This window comes from Pochonia chlamydosporia, chromosome 3 (assembly GCF_001653235.2).
Source record: "Pochonia chlamydosporia 170 chromosome 3, whole genome shotgun sequence".
Lineage (NCBI taxonomy): Eukaryota > Fungi > Ascomycota > Sordariomycetes > Hypocreales > Clavicipitaceae > Pochonia > Pochonia chlamydosporia.
Window position 1 is genome coordinate 2,077,584 of NC_035792.1, and position 14,540 is coordinate 2,092,123.

General features: G+C 49.0%; 8 protein-coding genes across 8 annotated transcripts; 4 read left to right on the top strand and 4 right to left on the bottom strand.

Annotated features, from left to right (window-relative positions):
* Window positions 1–756: 756 nt before the first annotated feature.
* On the bottom strand, window positions 757–4,717 carry VFPPC_04500 (TIF31 protein; the record flags this gene model as incomplete). The annotated part of the gene is made up of 4 exons (XM_018283846.1): window positions 757–4,326; window positions 4,379–4,437; window positions 4,502–4,582; window positions 4,669–4,717. 4 exons carry the CDS (start codon window positions 4,715–4,717, stop codon window positions 757–759), a joined length of 3,759 nt encoding a protein of 1,252 aa, XP_018145095.1.
* Window positions 4,718–5,022: 305 nt separating this feature from the next.
* VFPPC_17721 (hypothetical protein) lies at window positions 5,023–5,340 on the bottom strand (the record flags this gene model as incomplete). Its single annotated transcript, XM_022429410.1, has 1 exon — window positions 5,023–5,340. One exon carries the CDS (start codon window positions 5,338–5,340, stop codon window positions 5,023–5,025), a length of 318 nt encoding a protein of 105 aa, XP_022285552.1.
* A 103-nt stretch (window positions 5,341–5,443) lies between these two features.
* Window positions 5,444–5,831, top strand: VFPPC_17720 (hypothetical protein; the record flags this gene model as incomplete). Its single annotated transcript, XM_022429409.1, has 2 exons — window positions 5,444–5,516; window positions 5,560–5,831. 2 exons carry the CDS (start codon window positions 5,444–5,446, stop codon window positions 5,829–5,831), a joined length of 345 nt encoding a protein of 114 aa, XP_022285553.1.
* A 253-nt stretch (window positions 5,832–6,084) lies between these two features.
* On the top strand, window positions 6,085–7,165 carry VFPPC_04501 (nucleotide-sugar transporter; the record flags this gene model as incomplete). Its single annotated transcript, XM_018283847.1, has 2 exons — window positions 6,085–6,836; window positions 6,898–7,165. 2 exons carry the CDS (start codon window positions 6,085–6,087, stop codon window positions 7,163–7,165), a joined length of 1,020 nt encoding a protein of 339 aa, XP_018145096.1.
* Window positions 7,166–7,697: 532 nt separating this feature from the next.
* Window positions 7,698–8,233, bottom strand: VFPPC_13651 (Yippee-like protein; the record flags this gene model as incomplete). The annotated part of the gene is made up of 2 exons (XM_018291425.1): window positions 7,698–7,931; window positions 8,135–8,233. 2 exons carry the CDS (start codon window positions 8,231–8,233, stop codon window positions 7,698–7,700), a joined length of 333 nt encoding a protein of 110 aa, XP_018145097.1.
* Window positions 8,234–8,958: 725 nt separating this feature from the next.
* VFPPC_17719 (hypothetical protein) lies at window positions 8,959–9,267 on the top strand (the record flags this gene model as incomplete). The annotated part of the gene is made up of 1 exon (XM_022429408.1): window positions 8,959–9,267. The coding sequence occupies one exon, from the start codon at window positions 8,959–8,961 to the stop codon at window positions 9,265–9,267; it is 309 nt and encodes a 102-aa protein (XP_022285554.1).
* Window positions 9,268–11,084: 1,817 nt separating this feature from the next.
* Window positions 11,085–12,446, bottom strand: VFPPC_04502 (COBW domain-containing protein; the record flags this gene model as incomplete). Its single annotated transcript, XM_018283848.1, has 2 exons — window positions 11,085–11,776; window positions 11,834–12,446. 2 exons carry the CDS (start codon window positions 12,444–12,446, stop codon window positions 11,085–11,087), a joined length of 1,305 nt encoding a protein of 434 aa, XP_018145098.1.
* Window positions 12,447–14,115: 1,669 nt separating this feature from the next.
* Window positions 14,116–14,538, top strand: VFPPC_04503 (tRNA-splicing endonuclease subunit Sen15; the record flags this gene model as incomplete). Its single annotated transcript, XM_018283849.2, has 1 exon — window positions 14,116–14,538. The coding sequence occupies one exon, from the start codon at window positions 14,116–14,118 to the stop codon at window positions 14,536–14,538; it is 423 nt and encodes a 140-aa protein (XP_018145099.2).
* Between the last annotated feature and the right edge of the window lie 2 nt (window positions 14,539–14,540).

The window sequence follows — 14,540 nt, forward strand, 5'->3', positions numbered from 1 at the left end:
CCAGGCAGACCCTAGGAGACAACATCAATCTAATAGACACTTCTATGTGGTCTTGATGCAGCTTGACCGAGTCTTCATAACTGAAGGAAAAACAAACTGAGCCGGCATGTACCTGAAAAGCTATTCTCGGACCCCATACTCTCTCCTTGACGCGAATGCTGTGTCAATGCATGCTTGCAGCTTCCCTCTTCTAACACATGCTGTAAGCTACTTGGCTGCGTACGGAATGAGTAGGGTTCGATGTGAACCCACAGGAAAACCGCGATCGCTTCCCAGCATACAGAGGTCTAAACAGTGTCACTTCTGCGGCGCGGGGAAGTAGGATTAACCAAATATGCCCTTTGATGTCATAAAGGTACTGCCTTGGACAAAACCAACATGGTTGAATCTGAGTTGAGATGATATTATGGCCACTACCCACAGAACCTGATGGGTTGGGATGCTACATGTATATAGTACACTTGATGAAGCGACGCCAATTGTTGTACATTGGGTTATTAGACCCTTTTGGTCCCATTCCCACAATCCATATATACCAAGTACTTGTCTGCACCCGTATAACCAACCCAACTATGCCTCCCATGGATAGATGCTTCCTGAAAATTTCCACCTGTCGCCTGTGGGGATATTGTCGATGCTACCTCGCTTATATCATTCTATGTCAATCAATATACTTCCGCCCCGTGAATTAATGCCACAGAATTCTCTCCCACTTTCGGAAACAGACCCAGCTTGTTTATCAAGGAAAGACTTGGGCTAGGTGGTGGAGGACTGGCCCCTCCGCTTTGGGTTTCCTCGACCAGGCTGTTTCTTGGAGGATTTGGACTTTTGTTCCCCTCCTTCGATGAATTTGATGAGTTCATCTATACTTCGTGAATCGATTTGTGACGACTGAGCCAGACGCTGTGACCCAGGGACCTGTTGTTGGGCGGGAGGCACAGTAGCTGGAAAGCGTATACCAGATCGAAAACGTCGGGATTCGACGTCCTTGGCATGCTTGGCGATTGATACGGCATTCTGGGTCAGCTGCTCGAGCCAGCTTTCAGCCTCTTTCGTGTTCTTATCCTCTGGTCCAAGTTCGTTGAGGAAGATATTGTACGACTCACGCATGCGGTTCACCGCGCCTTTTGAGTCGTGGTCTAAAGCAAGAGCTTGTGCCAGCTGGAATAACAACGTGGCCGAGTTGATCGATTGTTTGCCAAACACAGATTCACACACACGAAGCGACTCTTCAAACCAAAGTCTTGACTCATGATATTGCTTCAAATGTTGAAGCATAACCGCCGCGTTGTTGATTGTTGTGATGGAGTCAGGGTGGCCGGGTCCATAGATGATTTTCCAAAGCATCAACGCGTGTTTCGAGTAAACCAAGGCTCCCCGGCTATCTCCCACTTGATGCAAAAACAGACTCAAGTTAAGATAGTTGAGCAGTGTCTCAGCAGAGTCAAGTCCAACAGTTCGTTCAGCGACGACAATAGCCTTTCTTGCCAACTCTACAGCCGCCTCCTTATCATCCAGCTGGTAGTACAACATCGACAAGCTGTTGTATACCCTGGCAACTTCCGGGTGAAGAATGCCGTAAATCTGCTCATGAAGTGACAGCGACTCAAGAAGAAGTTCTTGACCCAACTTTTTCTGATTTTGAATTATAGAGAGACGTCCAGCTTCGAGTGCTTCCTCTGCTAATGCGCTTCGGGGCGCAGAGTGCTTGACAATGGGGACGACATCAACCACGTCGTCAGGAGAAAATGTCAAATTCAAAGCCGCAGGTGCAGCTGTAACAGGTGATGCTTCCCGGCCCTTCTTCTTCTTCTTCTTATCCTTCGACTCTCCATTTTGCTGTCCGTTTGTCTGGCTTGAAGCGCTGTCCACATTTTGTGGCGCGAGCGGCGCCCCCTGGTCGAAAGTGTAGTCCTTTGCCTGTACCTGAATACCAAGCTTCAGGCAGAGCTCACGTAATAACTGAACCTTGCGCTTTGTATCGAACCAATTCTTCTCCAACTTGTATCTGAAGCGCTTAAGCACTTGCTGTTCTATGCTGGCCCGAAGGCTTTCAGGAGTAACCAGCTCAAAAGACAAGTCTGCGTCGGGATACAGAGATTTGAACAAGAGGTCAACTTCCGCTTTGGGCTTCGCATTAAACTCATACCCAAGCAAACAATTCAGAAGGTGTGATATACAGGCTGTGGTGAAAGGAACGGGGAGGGCTCGCAAATAAATCGAGGCGACATGCTTGAACGAACGCGCTATCATGTCCTGAATGCAAATTTCCCGGAGACAACGTAGTCTCTCCCCCTTGGCCTGAGATGCTACGGTTCCGAGATACCGAACATTAATGCCTCGCTTATGCAGTAATCGACTTAGTGACTGGCCGTCCATGGGGAAGCTAATGTCAGAGTCGGAGAGCTCTCGTAATAGATCAGGAATGACGTGGTTTCGTAAAAAGTTTCCGGCTTCCCGCACCTCTTTCTCGTCTTCCTCTAGTTGCACCTTCTCCCCATCTGACTGAGGCGTTTGGCCGCTGAAAGCATCTGGATTGAGCGAAAATTTGAAGTCAGAGAGATCGAGTTGTGCTTTGGAAAGTTCTTCACCGGAAGCTCCCTTGGTATCACCGTTGGCCTCATCAGTGATTTCCCCTGCCTTCTCTTGGCTGTGGCGAGCAAGCTCAGTATCAACCCATTGCTTCATTTTGAAGCGAGCGAAGGAGTCAACAAGCTCAGGACGAAGAACGGTCATACGATGTGGATAAGTCGTTGAATGACCCTCCTCAGATTTTGGCCTCGATTCCTCAAGCCAGTTGATATCATAAGGCGTGATTCGATAAAGATCCAAGACATACTTTCGTCCATCAGTTCCCATAAGGCCCTTTGTCTCGATACTGGCTTCCAGGTCGAAGCGATTCCCGTCCTTATCCCAGACTGGATGCTTTTTAACCTTGAGTGATTTTGACAGCTGTGCAAATGGCGCAGCAAATCGCTCATCAGCTGCAACAATGTCCTTGCCATCAACTGCACCATAGTCGATCTGATTTTCTCCCGGCTCACGTTGTTTGAAAATACCAGGCACAATACTCTGGCCAACAATTCGCTTACCTAAGTAGTCGACAACAACGGTAGCCGGAGCAAATAAACCATCGATATCAAGCTGATTGACAAGTCTCACACCAGAAACGTCTTTTCCGGTCGCGACTCTGGCGGCCTCATCGCCACCCTCAGACGTAAATGTCCCAACACCGTCAGCCCCAAAGGAAAAGAAGATATTGTTGTACACAAATATCTGAGCCTCTCTATCTTCGGTAGGGTTCAGCGGTGCAATTTCCCCCCTGGCTACCATCACAGCGCCTCTAGTGGCAGCGTCATTGTAATCCGCGAAAAGCTTCGACATCAATCTTTCACGGAACACTCGGTCTTGCACCGTCTCCTTGGGCAGTTCTTTAGCAGACTGGAACTCTTCGTTCCAGTCACGCAACGTGTCTGTATTCTCAACTCCTGAGAGCAGCAAGGTTTCTTGTGGGCGAGTGGGGTCCGCGACATGGGCACAAATAGTTGAGGCCGGAGAAGGCACTGCCCATGGTGCTGATGGGATAGCATTAGTTATTTGGAACGTCGCCAGAGGGTCTCGTTGATTATTATACTCCTGCAATTGTTGGAATGCCTCAGCAAAAGAAGGAGAAATAAGGGAAATAAGTTCTAGAAGAGAGTGCGCGGAGTGTCCTTTCGGTGCTGCCCGCGGAAACGGGTCAAACTTGGCGTTTGACGACTTGTTCACGAAGAAACCCGACACATGAGACGTTATCTGGAATTGCTCTCCCTCATTTGTAGTGACAACAACGTACAAGAGGTGGCCACGTTGTCTCAGGTGACATGGTGGAGGATTCCACGACGAAAGAGCAACGGATTTGACAGTTTTTGGCCCCGGCTCAAATGAGTTGGGCACGAGGTTATTCAAGGACGCAGCCGACTGGAAATCGTAGTCTTTCAAAGGCGAAGCCTCTTGAACGGTGTCAGCATTCGCCTGCAGCTGTCGAGAAACGCTTTCAAACAGAGAAAGCCCAGGCAAAACTCCTTGGTAGATGTCCGCCCGGTCTCCCGCAGCACCAATGAGCTCCCGAATTCTCACAAGATGGATTCGTGCTTCCTTTTCTGTATAGGGGTCTTCTATTAATCGGAACTCGGGTTCGGAATCAAGGTCGGGAATTTCTGCAATTGGGATGAAATCGTTGACTTTGCTACCGCGATACTCGAGATGAAAACAGGTGTAGCGAAATGCCGCAGGTAAGTCGATAATGGATTGTCGAACTTCGTGAACCTGCTCCTGAGACGAGACCTGGACTCCTTTGTTACCAACAAGAAATGTACCCCACAGACAGAAAGCTCACCATGATTTGCATCTTCTTGGCATTTGGATCAGGAAATGCAATAGTTAAGTTTATTAAGGCTGGGTAATTACATCAATTAGAAATGTTTCGGTGCATTGGTCTTCCAGACAGATGGATTCTTACCTTCAGAAGCATTGTCAGGTTCAGCGTCTGCATCGGGATCAGCAGCGCCAGCCAGATTGTTGACCGGATCCTTGATGCCTTCTGTGACAATAGCGAGATTTGGTCAGTTAGACCCCTTGATCTGGTTCGCCCAGGAGTGACTAGAACATAATGGAGGAGTAACGCACCTTCACCACTAGCCACATGGGCTTGGGAAACCTCTTGTGCAGCAGCCATGGTTCAACAGCGAGGATGATAGGAAAGAGAGTGGGAAACTAGAATACAAAGTTGTACAGGTGACAGAAAAGCCCCAGACATGAAGCATTCGCTGGCATGAACTGGACAGGAGAAAAGGGGATTTCAGAATGCCGAACGTTCAAGAAGGTTTTCAAGAGGCCCCATCTGACGTTGAGAAGGGAAAAAATTTGGACGAATTGCTCTCACGGCAATGTCCCGGCACACCAGGCCAGAATGTGTCAGTACCTTGAAGGTACATAATATCATTCGCAGCTATCTAGTTTACCCAAGTACCCATATAGTACTTAATTTTCTTCATGCCACAGACCCCGGAATACTGCCTCAACCACTAATCCAGAATAGGACGAAAGTAAACAAGTCAAGCATTGCATCTTTGGTTTGCAAAGGAACAGTACATCACGACAATGTTGACAAAAGCCGAAAATCGATGACAGCCCACAAAATTCGTGATAGTAAGCTGGGTCGTTTTGGGTGTGAGAGTGCCTCTCATTTGGGTGGGCTGTAAGGAGCACAAGACACTTTATCTGCCCTTCGATTGATGGCAGGGCATCAGCAACGTGTGGATACTGCGATGAAGACAAGAAGGAATCGGATTGGGCCATCCTTTCCAGTGGAAAGAAAATTGATGTGCTTTGGTCTATCCTGTGTCTTACTAACTTTCTTTGAGCTTCCTACAGTAGGTTCAATGTTGCTTCGTAGTTATAAATGCGGTTGAGGGCGCCACTGTCGGAGTTGCAAGATATGGTACGCTCATATGCATCTAGTGAGGCACCACGAGGCGTTGTCTCGTGCACCCAGCCTTGCGGGCTGCTGACATCCAGCTAAAACCGTGGCGCATTCCATTACCCTCGAAATCGCCGACTTCGAACGTTGGCTTCCAAGTCAACGTCAAAGTTCGCCGTCGGCAAAAATTGAGTCTTTTCTTTATCGCAGACCAATACGCCACTGCCTCGCATCACGTAAAGCAGCGTTTTGCTCACCAAGGGTTGCCGAGACCGAGGACATAGCCAGAACCCTCAAACTACGATCCACAACACTCCAGGGCAACCACCAATCAGTATGGCTTCTAGAGCTGCAGTTCCCTTCTTGGTAGCCATGATGCTGCTAACAGGAGTGTGCAATACACTTTTGACCAAGTATCAGGTGATTATTCTGCTCAAATTGGAGGACATGCCCCATCGCCAGCCCTTGGCCCTCTAGTACAATGTGGTTTCTGATCTGTTTCGCAGGACAACCAGTGTGTACGGAATTGCAATGGGAAACGACCCAAACTATTTGAGCAACCGGTGCTTCAAACAGCTCAGATGTTTGTGGGCGAGATGGGATGCTGGCTCGTTGTGGCAATGATGGCACTGTATCGACGTCTCGCTTCCCAGCCATCCCCACAAGACCGCGGATACGAAGCGGTTGGCAGCACTGATGCCGCGAACGACGATAGTGGCGACAGGCCCAAGCCAGATGGCGAGGAAGAGTCTGTACTTCGAGGCATCCGCGTCATGCTCCTCGCACTACCGGCTATTTGCGACATTTGCGGCACTACACTCATGAATGCCGGCTTACTTCTAGTCGCCGCATCCATCTACCAGATGACGAGAGGCGCCCTAGTCCTGTTCGTTGGTCTCTTCAGCGTAATGTTTCTCAGGAGGCGCCTTCACCTATTCCAGTGGCTGTCCCTCGTGGGCGTCGTTTTGGGTGTCGCCGTTGTTGGCTTAGCTGGCGCTATCTGGCCCGATGAGAAACAGGTATCTCGGAGTAGTATCAACTCTGTCATTGACGAGGTTTCGGAGGGGGGGCTTTCAGACGCTGCCAGGGCTATAATTGGGGTACTTCTGATTGCTGGCGCTCAAATTTTTACAGCAACCCAATTTGTGTTGGAGGAATGGATGCTCGAGAATTCCACCATTGCGCCGATCAAGGTTGTCGGGTGGGAAGGTATTTTTGGCTTCTCGGTCACGCTTGCAGTCATGATTATCATGCATTTGTTGGTTGGGCGTACAGAAGCTGGACGCTATGGGCCGTTTGATATGGTTGAAGGTCTCCGTCAATTGTGCCAACCAAAGATTTGGGTCTCAAGTATTCTTATTATGATAAGTATTGGGTCAGCCACACCCTTATGCCGGTTTCGATAGATTGCACGCTAATATTTTCGTAATTTTCAGCGGCTTTAATTTCTTTGGCCTGTCAGTTACTCGAAGCGTTAGCGCCACGTCACGATCAACTATCGACACCTGTCGAACGTTGTTCATATGGATTGTGTCGCTGGGTCTTGGCTGGGAGTCATTCAAATTTCTCCAAATCGTTGGTTTCGCCCTGCTAGTGTATTCAACTTTCGTCTTCAACGGGATCGTACAGCCTCCACTAGATAGTTTGCGCGTTGAAGGGGAGGTAGAGGAGTTACTTCCCGAGGAACCCATCGAGCACCAGTAGCATCTCCGGCTTGGCATACTGGCACCACGATGAGACCCCTTGACCCTATATCACCTTGTGTCTCTTTTCTTTGCAAATCTTTGTTTGGTTTGACTAGTTATGCATAGTACTTGGATTTGTTTTGGGAATTGGCGTGCGTAGGATCTGGTGGACACACTAGACATTCTAAAAATATGTTGGTTTGTGAACTCTGAGGGCTAGAGGCCGGCGTCTGGATAGCAAATTTTTCCTTACCATATATCATCTACTAGGATTTTATGCCGACAATTATCTAGATTTCGCCATTGCTACGTTAATGAAACATCCACTCGTTCACTGGACGCTAAGAAATGGTGCTGTCACAGACGACAGCACAAACCAAGCCTTATGGATTTTAAGATTGAACAAATAACTAGACATTTCCAATTACAATAGACGCTAGGACTGCGGATAGAAATACAAATGACAATGTCGCCTGTTGCCGCTCAAGTGCATTACGTGATATGAAAAGCGCCTTCAGCTGTATCAACACCGTGAAACTCATTTTCTGACCTCAGGTGACGTTGCATAGAAGCTCTGCTTCGAGGATAAATTTCCCTTCTTTGTACTTTTCAGAGTTCTCGTAGGCTTTGTCGTACTTCCAACCAACGGTTTCCTTGCATTGGCGGCAGGTAATATCTCGCACAATATGCCTACCAGTTGTCATATTCCGCTCACTGGGATCACCGGCCTCGATGTTCACCACACTGTGAAACAGATACGCCTTGCCATGCTGTCCGCGGAAGTTCTATGATTATATGTCTGTCAGAAGATACTCATACGCGGCCCCCCGTCTGGAAAGGGGCAACCAAGTGATCAAGCTTGTACCAAAACGCCCCAAAATTTGCTAACATGCAATATTCAAAGGCGCTATCTGGTACTTGCCCCCCGTAGTAAATCTCAGATATCAGGGATATTGGAGACCTCATGAAGGTATAGGGAACTACATACCCGACTGATAATGTCCTCGTGGTTTGCAAGGTGAGCCTTGCACGACTTGCAGCCGTAGATCTTGCTGCTATTTAGATAAGTGTTGTACGAAAGGCCCATTTCGCCAGTTGTAGACAGAGTATGGAATTGTAATACGATCGAAATAAAAACCAGGGAGCATTCAAAAGAAGCTGTAGGAGATTCGTTCTGACGTAAAGATCGGCTTGGGCCGCTGGCCGGGTGAATGGTGAGATGGATACTGCCAGCGGGTTCTACGTCAGAAGTCCGCAGAAGTCCCTAGATGCCTGCGTATGGAAGACGGCGACCTCTCTGCTTTATCACCGTAGTTAAAGAAAGTATGCGGCACTGAGGATGGCAATCCAGGATGCCACAGAATTGCGCAGGGTCTTGTGAAAGGACAAAGGACTGGCCGTTGAGGTCGATTAGTGTCAATGGAGTCTGGTAGGGTTGAAGCGGATGCGATCAAGTCTGGTGCTCCCAGCCTCCATGTCTAGTATGTCCACTGGAGCTTTGGGGCCAACAGCACCAGATGGTCCGTTAATCAGTGTCTGGTCTGGTTCCTTGTGGCTGGTGCGGCTGTGCAACATTTGAACCAGACTAGATGTGCACTCCCACTGGGCTCAAGTGCTGGGACAGGACTGACTCGCTGACTCACTGATATCAGACGTCACGAGGTTCGAGAAGTTAAGTGGCAACTTTGAATTTTGTTCTTTCCGTCTTTCCCGCTTCGAAACATCAACAGTTTTAGCAAGTCAATATGGAATACAGTCGACCTCGGGGGATTCTTCGAAGGTATCTGCAACGGCATCATTACTTCCAGCAACATGGGCTTCACATTCTGGCTACTGATATTTATAGCGTCTGGTCATTTGTCTCTTACGCAATCCACTTATAGGATGCATGTGGCGCCAAGTCTGGCTCCATCGATGAATTCAAGGTCTGACGGGATGACTAACGCACTGGACGCTTGGTATTTGAATGCACCCTATCATGATGGGACATTTTTGACCACTGATCACCACTCAGGGTCAAGCCGCATTAGAGTAGACCTGTTCGTCACAACATCCAAGTCATTTATACCTAGTTCCTCACCTTTATCGACACTTCGTCCAAGTTTCCCGTCTCCTATATAGCGAAGTGCCACGTTAGGCTTCTAAACTAGCCCTGGATGCTTTGCGGGTGGTCCCCTGTAGCTTCAACTTGCTAAGAGTAACCCTGTTCGGCGGGTCTGAAACTGTGATTCCTAGCAAAGCATCAAGTCATGGGAACTTCTACCAATTTCCTTCTCTTTCGCCAAATACTTTCGTTGTCTTGGATGGCAGCGTGCTATTAGCCGCCATGGCAGCGGAACGGCCACACAGTTGGCTCTTGGCCCTTCCGGGTGCGATACGTCGCCTTGAAAAGCTGTCGAGGTACTTTCTCCGTTTCTGGCTGGCGCCTACCAACTTGGTGAGGGAGTAAACTTTCGTGTATCAACTGAAATTGGCGGCAACAACCTCTCTACGTCATAGTCTCGCCATATGTATTCCCCTCGCCCTAGTACTTTCTAATGTCATTACATACTAATTTGGTTGATGCGTACCATTAGATCAAATTTTGCGATGACTCTGAATTCAAATCGGAAACGGTGACCTCATTGTTTTTGGTTAAGATGCGCGGACTGCCGGTGGGGATCTGTGGTGTAGTTGCTAAATGTATGATCCAACATTTGTCTCAGTCGTAGTCTTAGAAATGAGGACCACTTGGAAGCGGCATCATCACTTTTATGATTGTGTACTTCTTAGCAATCCTGCATCTAGGGTTACCATAATATGAGTAAGAGAGAGTATGGTGACGGATCTGTTGCTTAGAAACCCGGACAGCTTGATAACAACAGGAACTGATTGATGGGACCACGTAAGTCGATAAAATTTCTCTGCACACACCGTGATAAATGATCTGATAATGACATCCGGACGAAGTTGTTCGCCGATATTTCAGATGATCCGAAAAGATAAGTACCGGCCAGATGAGCTTCAGGAGCATGTTTGCTATGTGCATATGGTAAAGAGCCAGAGCTCTGGCGAGTATAGCCCTGAAACGGATCGCTCCGAGAATACTGGCGAATTGCCCTTCCGGTACTCTGAAGAGAGTAGCTGGTCAGAGTAGAAAGTCATGTAGCCCATCTGCTCGAACACGACTCTGGGTCTGTCGGTACGGGAGTGTATGTGTACCAGATCCGAAGCCCTCAGCAGCGTAGCCTTTGCTCAGAATCGCAGAACCTTCACCTCTGCCTTGCAGCAAAGCCATCAAAAACCAGCACAGGCATAAGTGCATTATCAAACCGACCCGGGGGTTATTGCTGGTTAGGTCATGGCTTTTTATGAGAAAGACGAAGCCTCTCATAGAATGCTTGAAATTGAAAATAGACTCCGGAAGGCTACCGTCCTGGCAAGGAGTTTGGCTGTTCTTGTCTCAAAGAGGGCCTTCGTACCTGGTTGTAGCTGACAGTTTCTTATGGAAATCGGGAAATGATGTTGAAAGCATGACGAGGGTTGAACTGTAAATCATTGCGACTATCTAGGTACGTAAGCTGAGTAGAGACATGTAGCCTTGGCGTTGTGAGCAACAAACACACTAGTGTTCAACGATGCACGATCTTGTGCCAGATTGTACAAACTATGGCTTGTTGGTCAGCAACGGCAACATGACAAAGGTTTCACAGTGGAGTCGCGGTAACCGGGCCAAACGACTTGCTTTGCCGTAAAGTAAAGGAATGAAATATAGTCGGTCATGGCTTATCAGGTAAGAATTGGCGAAACGCCCTTAACAATAAAAATTGCAGCATTATGGAGGGTTATCTTCTAAAAAAACTTGAATAGACAAGGCCTCAAACATCAAAGCAGTTATCTTCCAGGAACGCCATATAAAAATGCTTGAGGGATAGGGACAATACCACGGACTATCAGCTTCATTGCTTCCCTTGTTTCCCCTTGACATCGAGGTTCTTATCCTGGATGTTATTGAAGTGCCAGATACCTTGCTCCCTGTCTTGCTCCAGCCGTTCCATATCTTTCTGGCTGACCGGGACGCCTTCTATACCTTTAACAGCCTTTCCTTCTAGAAACATGATGAACCCTCCAACACCAGCCACTGAGCATCCCAGGGCAACAAAGAGGCCTGTGGCCCAACTCGGGCGATTATAACGGTTCATACCCCACATGAATCCTGACAAAACGCACTGTAAGAATGTATTTGCTACCATCAACCAGATAACTAGATCCAGTTTCCAAACTTGGGTTGGTCTGGCTCGCACTCCTGTAAGGGGAGCCTCGGGAATCTTCGTCTCGGGAAATGGGATCGCAGAGCGTGAGGTTGGCTGAAGCTCGTTCCCATTAACGTTGCGTGGGCCAACAGAGGGTGGCAGTTCTCTCGAGCCTGCCAGTCGAAACCAGCCACGATGAATACCCGCCAGTCGCCGGAGGGCTTCGTGCTTTTTGGCCAGCCGGTACTGTAGCAGAAAGTATAAATCTCTGAACCGCCAGGGAGCAAGTCCAAACCCGGTGACGCAGAACAGCGCATTGAGAATTTGTGAGTCGATTTCGATCCAGATGCGTCGTGGTGAGTTGATGTCATTGCAGGTAGGGTGGCACATCGCAGGCGCTGGTTCAGTCCGTTAGTTTACATGTTCGCGCGACTGACTTGAAGAACTGTTCTTACAGGCATTGCAAAGTAGCAGAAACAGCATTCCACCCCAGGCAACCACGTTCAATCCGTAAATGGTGACCGCAAAACCCACAGGTGTGAGAATGTAGCTCCAGAACGCAAGAAGGCCAAGCTTTGTCGATTCGCCAAATGAGTGTTTTGGAGGAAAATGATAACCGTTTGGGAATGGGGCTGCCGAGGCCGGTTCACCTGCGCACTTGGCTATTGTCTGGGTACCCGAGCTGCCATCATGGTTGCTTTCTGTGCGGATTTCTTCGGGTACGGGTTGAATCGGGGTAGGTTGCGTAGCATCTTCACCCAAAGGGGCTGTTTGCGTTCGAGCGGAACTAAGCGTACCAGAGGTAACTCGAGGGCCAGTCTGCCGTGAGAGAATTGACGAAGCTATACCACCGGTTGCAGCAAAGAAGCCTTCAGGAAGCTCGGATTGTTCAAAGCTTTGGGATACACGGCGCAGACGTCCGCTGAGGGAAGACGACGCAGCCGGGCGGTTCGCGACTGCAACCTTTGATCCATCAGAATTGGGAGATTGCGTGAGTTCTATCGGCGAGCCTTGGTCGACGGAGGGAAAAGGCTCGGCCTCTGTATTGTTGTCTCTGGTGTAGGACATGGTCGCCCTTTCGAGCAAATTTGACGATGCGAATCACCAAATCGAGGCACCAGGAAGTAAACTCACGTCGGACCGGCTATGTCGATGGATCGCCAATTAAACTTGCAGGAAGAGCAGATGTCAACTGGCGGAAGAAGTGTTGTGAGGATAAAATAGCTGAACGAATATGAAGTTTTGGACAAAACTTTGGTGATGGGTATGGCAGGGAAGACAGGGACGCAGTTCGTGTTCCCTGCAGCAGGCTTGCTTAATATGTCAATGGGCGACTGCACGCTGTTGGGATAGCACCAGTTGACCTTAATTACTTGGTACCTAGGTAGGTGGTCTTGCAGAGCCTGTACTCCGTACCGGACTAACCGTACATTGTGGGGCAAAACCGACCCTCACCCCACTCGGCTCTCATTGGCCACATATGTACAGTACCGACAGTAGGTGCTCAAACGGAGATCGTTTCTGCACAGGGGCGAGGATTTCCCCACTAACTGTGCCACTTACCAAGTGCTTCTAGATGAGCACTATATACTGCACTCTATCCTTTGAGCGCAATTATCACGTTCGCTCGCTCGGGCCCTGCCCTTAATTCCCAGGGAAAGTTAGGGACTAAAACTCTATCCTTGCCTGCGGTACTGCGATTATAATTGCCAATCTGGCAGCGCATACGTTGTTCTGCCGGACTCAGGAAAATCAATTGATAGCCAGGTAATTTACAAGATATTCGTACCCAGTGGGGAAAACTGCCTCCCAAGCAATCCTCATTAGTGTAGAGCCGGTCATGGTTGCCGGTATCATTTTCCCTCTGGTACTTTGTACCTGCGCTCTTCACCACCTCCCGTGGTACTCGCACAACTCCAGACTCTCGCGCGGTCGAGCCATCCGTCGGGGTTCGGAAGTCCTCGTCTGGGACGAGCCTTCAAACGATGCGAGTGAGTTGAGCCAGACAACACCACTTGGGACAATCTAGTCGTTTGTGCAACAGATACACGGTAGCTCTGTCTGGTGCCATGGCAGCATCAACGTCAAGCAAATACACCTAGATACTTACCCAGCAGTCACCAATCTTCCCACGAAATTGCCTTCTCCTGGGTGCTGAGCTACCAACGTACCCACAGAATTCTTTATGGTTCAGATATGTCGGGAATGCCGTTTAACCAGCTCACTGGATGTTCGAGAGTCGAGACCCATGGCTTGGCAGTCAGTTCGTCTGTCTGGCTCATCTTGGAGTAAGCTTTCCTCAGAAATAAGCCACTCGATGGCCCTGGTTCACTGGTCTGTGCCCCGAGGGCTGGCTGGAACCTTCAATCCATTACTGTACTTTTATCCGTGCAGAACGCCCGAACGCAGCGGAGATTATGGAATGCACCGACTCATGAATGCCCGAAGGTGGCCCAACTGAAGGTTGATGTCCAGTTGTTAGGCCCGCAGCAGGTGGGGTGTGTGATCGTGCATACATCTATCAAGCCATTGGGCGATGTCTGGTTTCGTCTGGTCCCAGTGCCGTCAATTGAAGGCGGTCTGGTGGGACTGGAACCAACCCCCACAAAAATAGCAAGAACTCTGCCTGAGAGAATCTTCACCCGTTTTACGAAGGAAAACACAGCAATATAGCCGCTACACCAACAGGGCAATTTGCATCCGTTGTTGCGACAAGGCAAACCGCCCAGAATCGAGGATGGAGTCCAAGCAAGATCAGCATTCTCTCGCCACAAATTGGGTTTCACACGCGGTCCTTCAAAACCTTGCAGACCAACATGACTGGACTTGCTTAGAGCTCCATGAAGGACCAGATCAACCTCGACCTATCATCAAAGGTCTGCCACCAAAGCGGCTGTATTTGCACCCCGACGATCAAATTGCTGCTCTCGCTCACGAAGAAGCCACCGGGGAGAAGCTGCTCAACACCCCCGAGTTCGAATGGGTCTTGGCCGTGCATATCAGTGAGACTTGGTCTCTCGGCAAGTTCTCGGCTGTTTTCGACACAATCTCTAATACCAGTGCGCAACAAAAGAGAATAGTGCTGGCAACAGTTCACAACGATTCCACAGTGGTTTACTATGTAATGCACGAAGGATTGGTCAAACCTCGTCAAAATTGAAG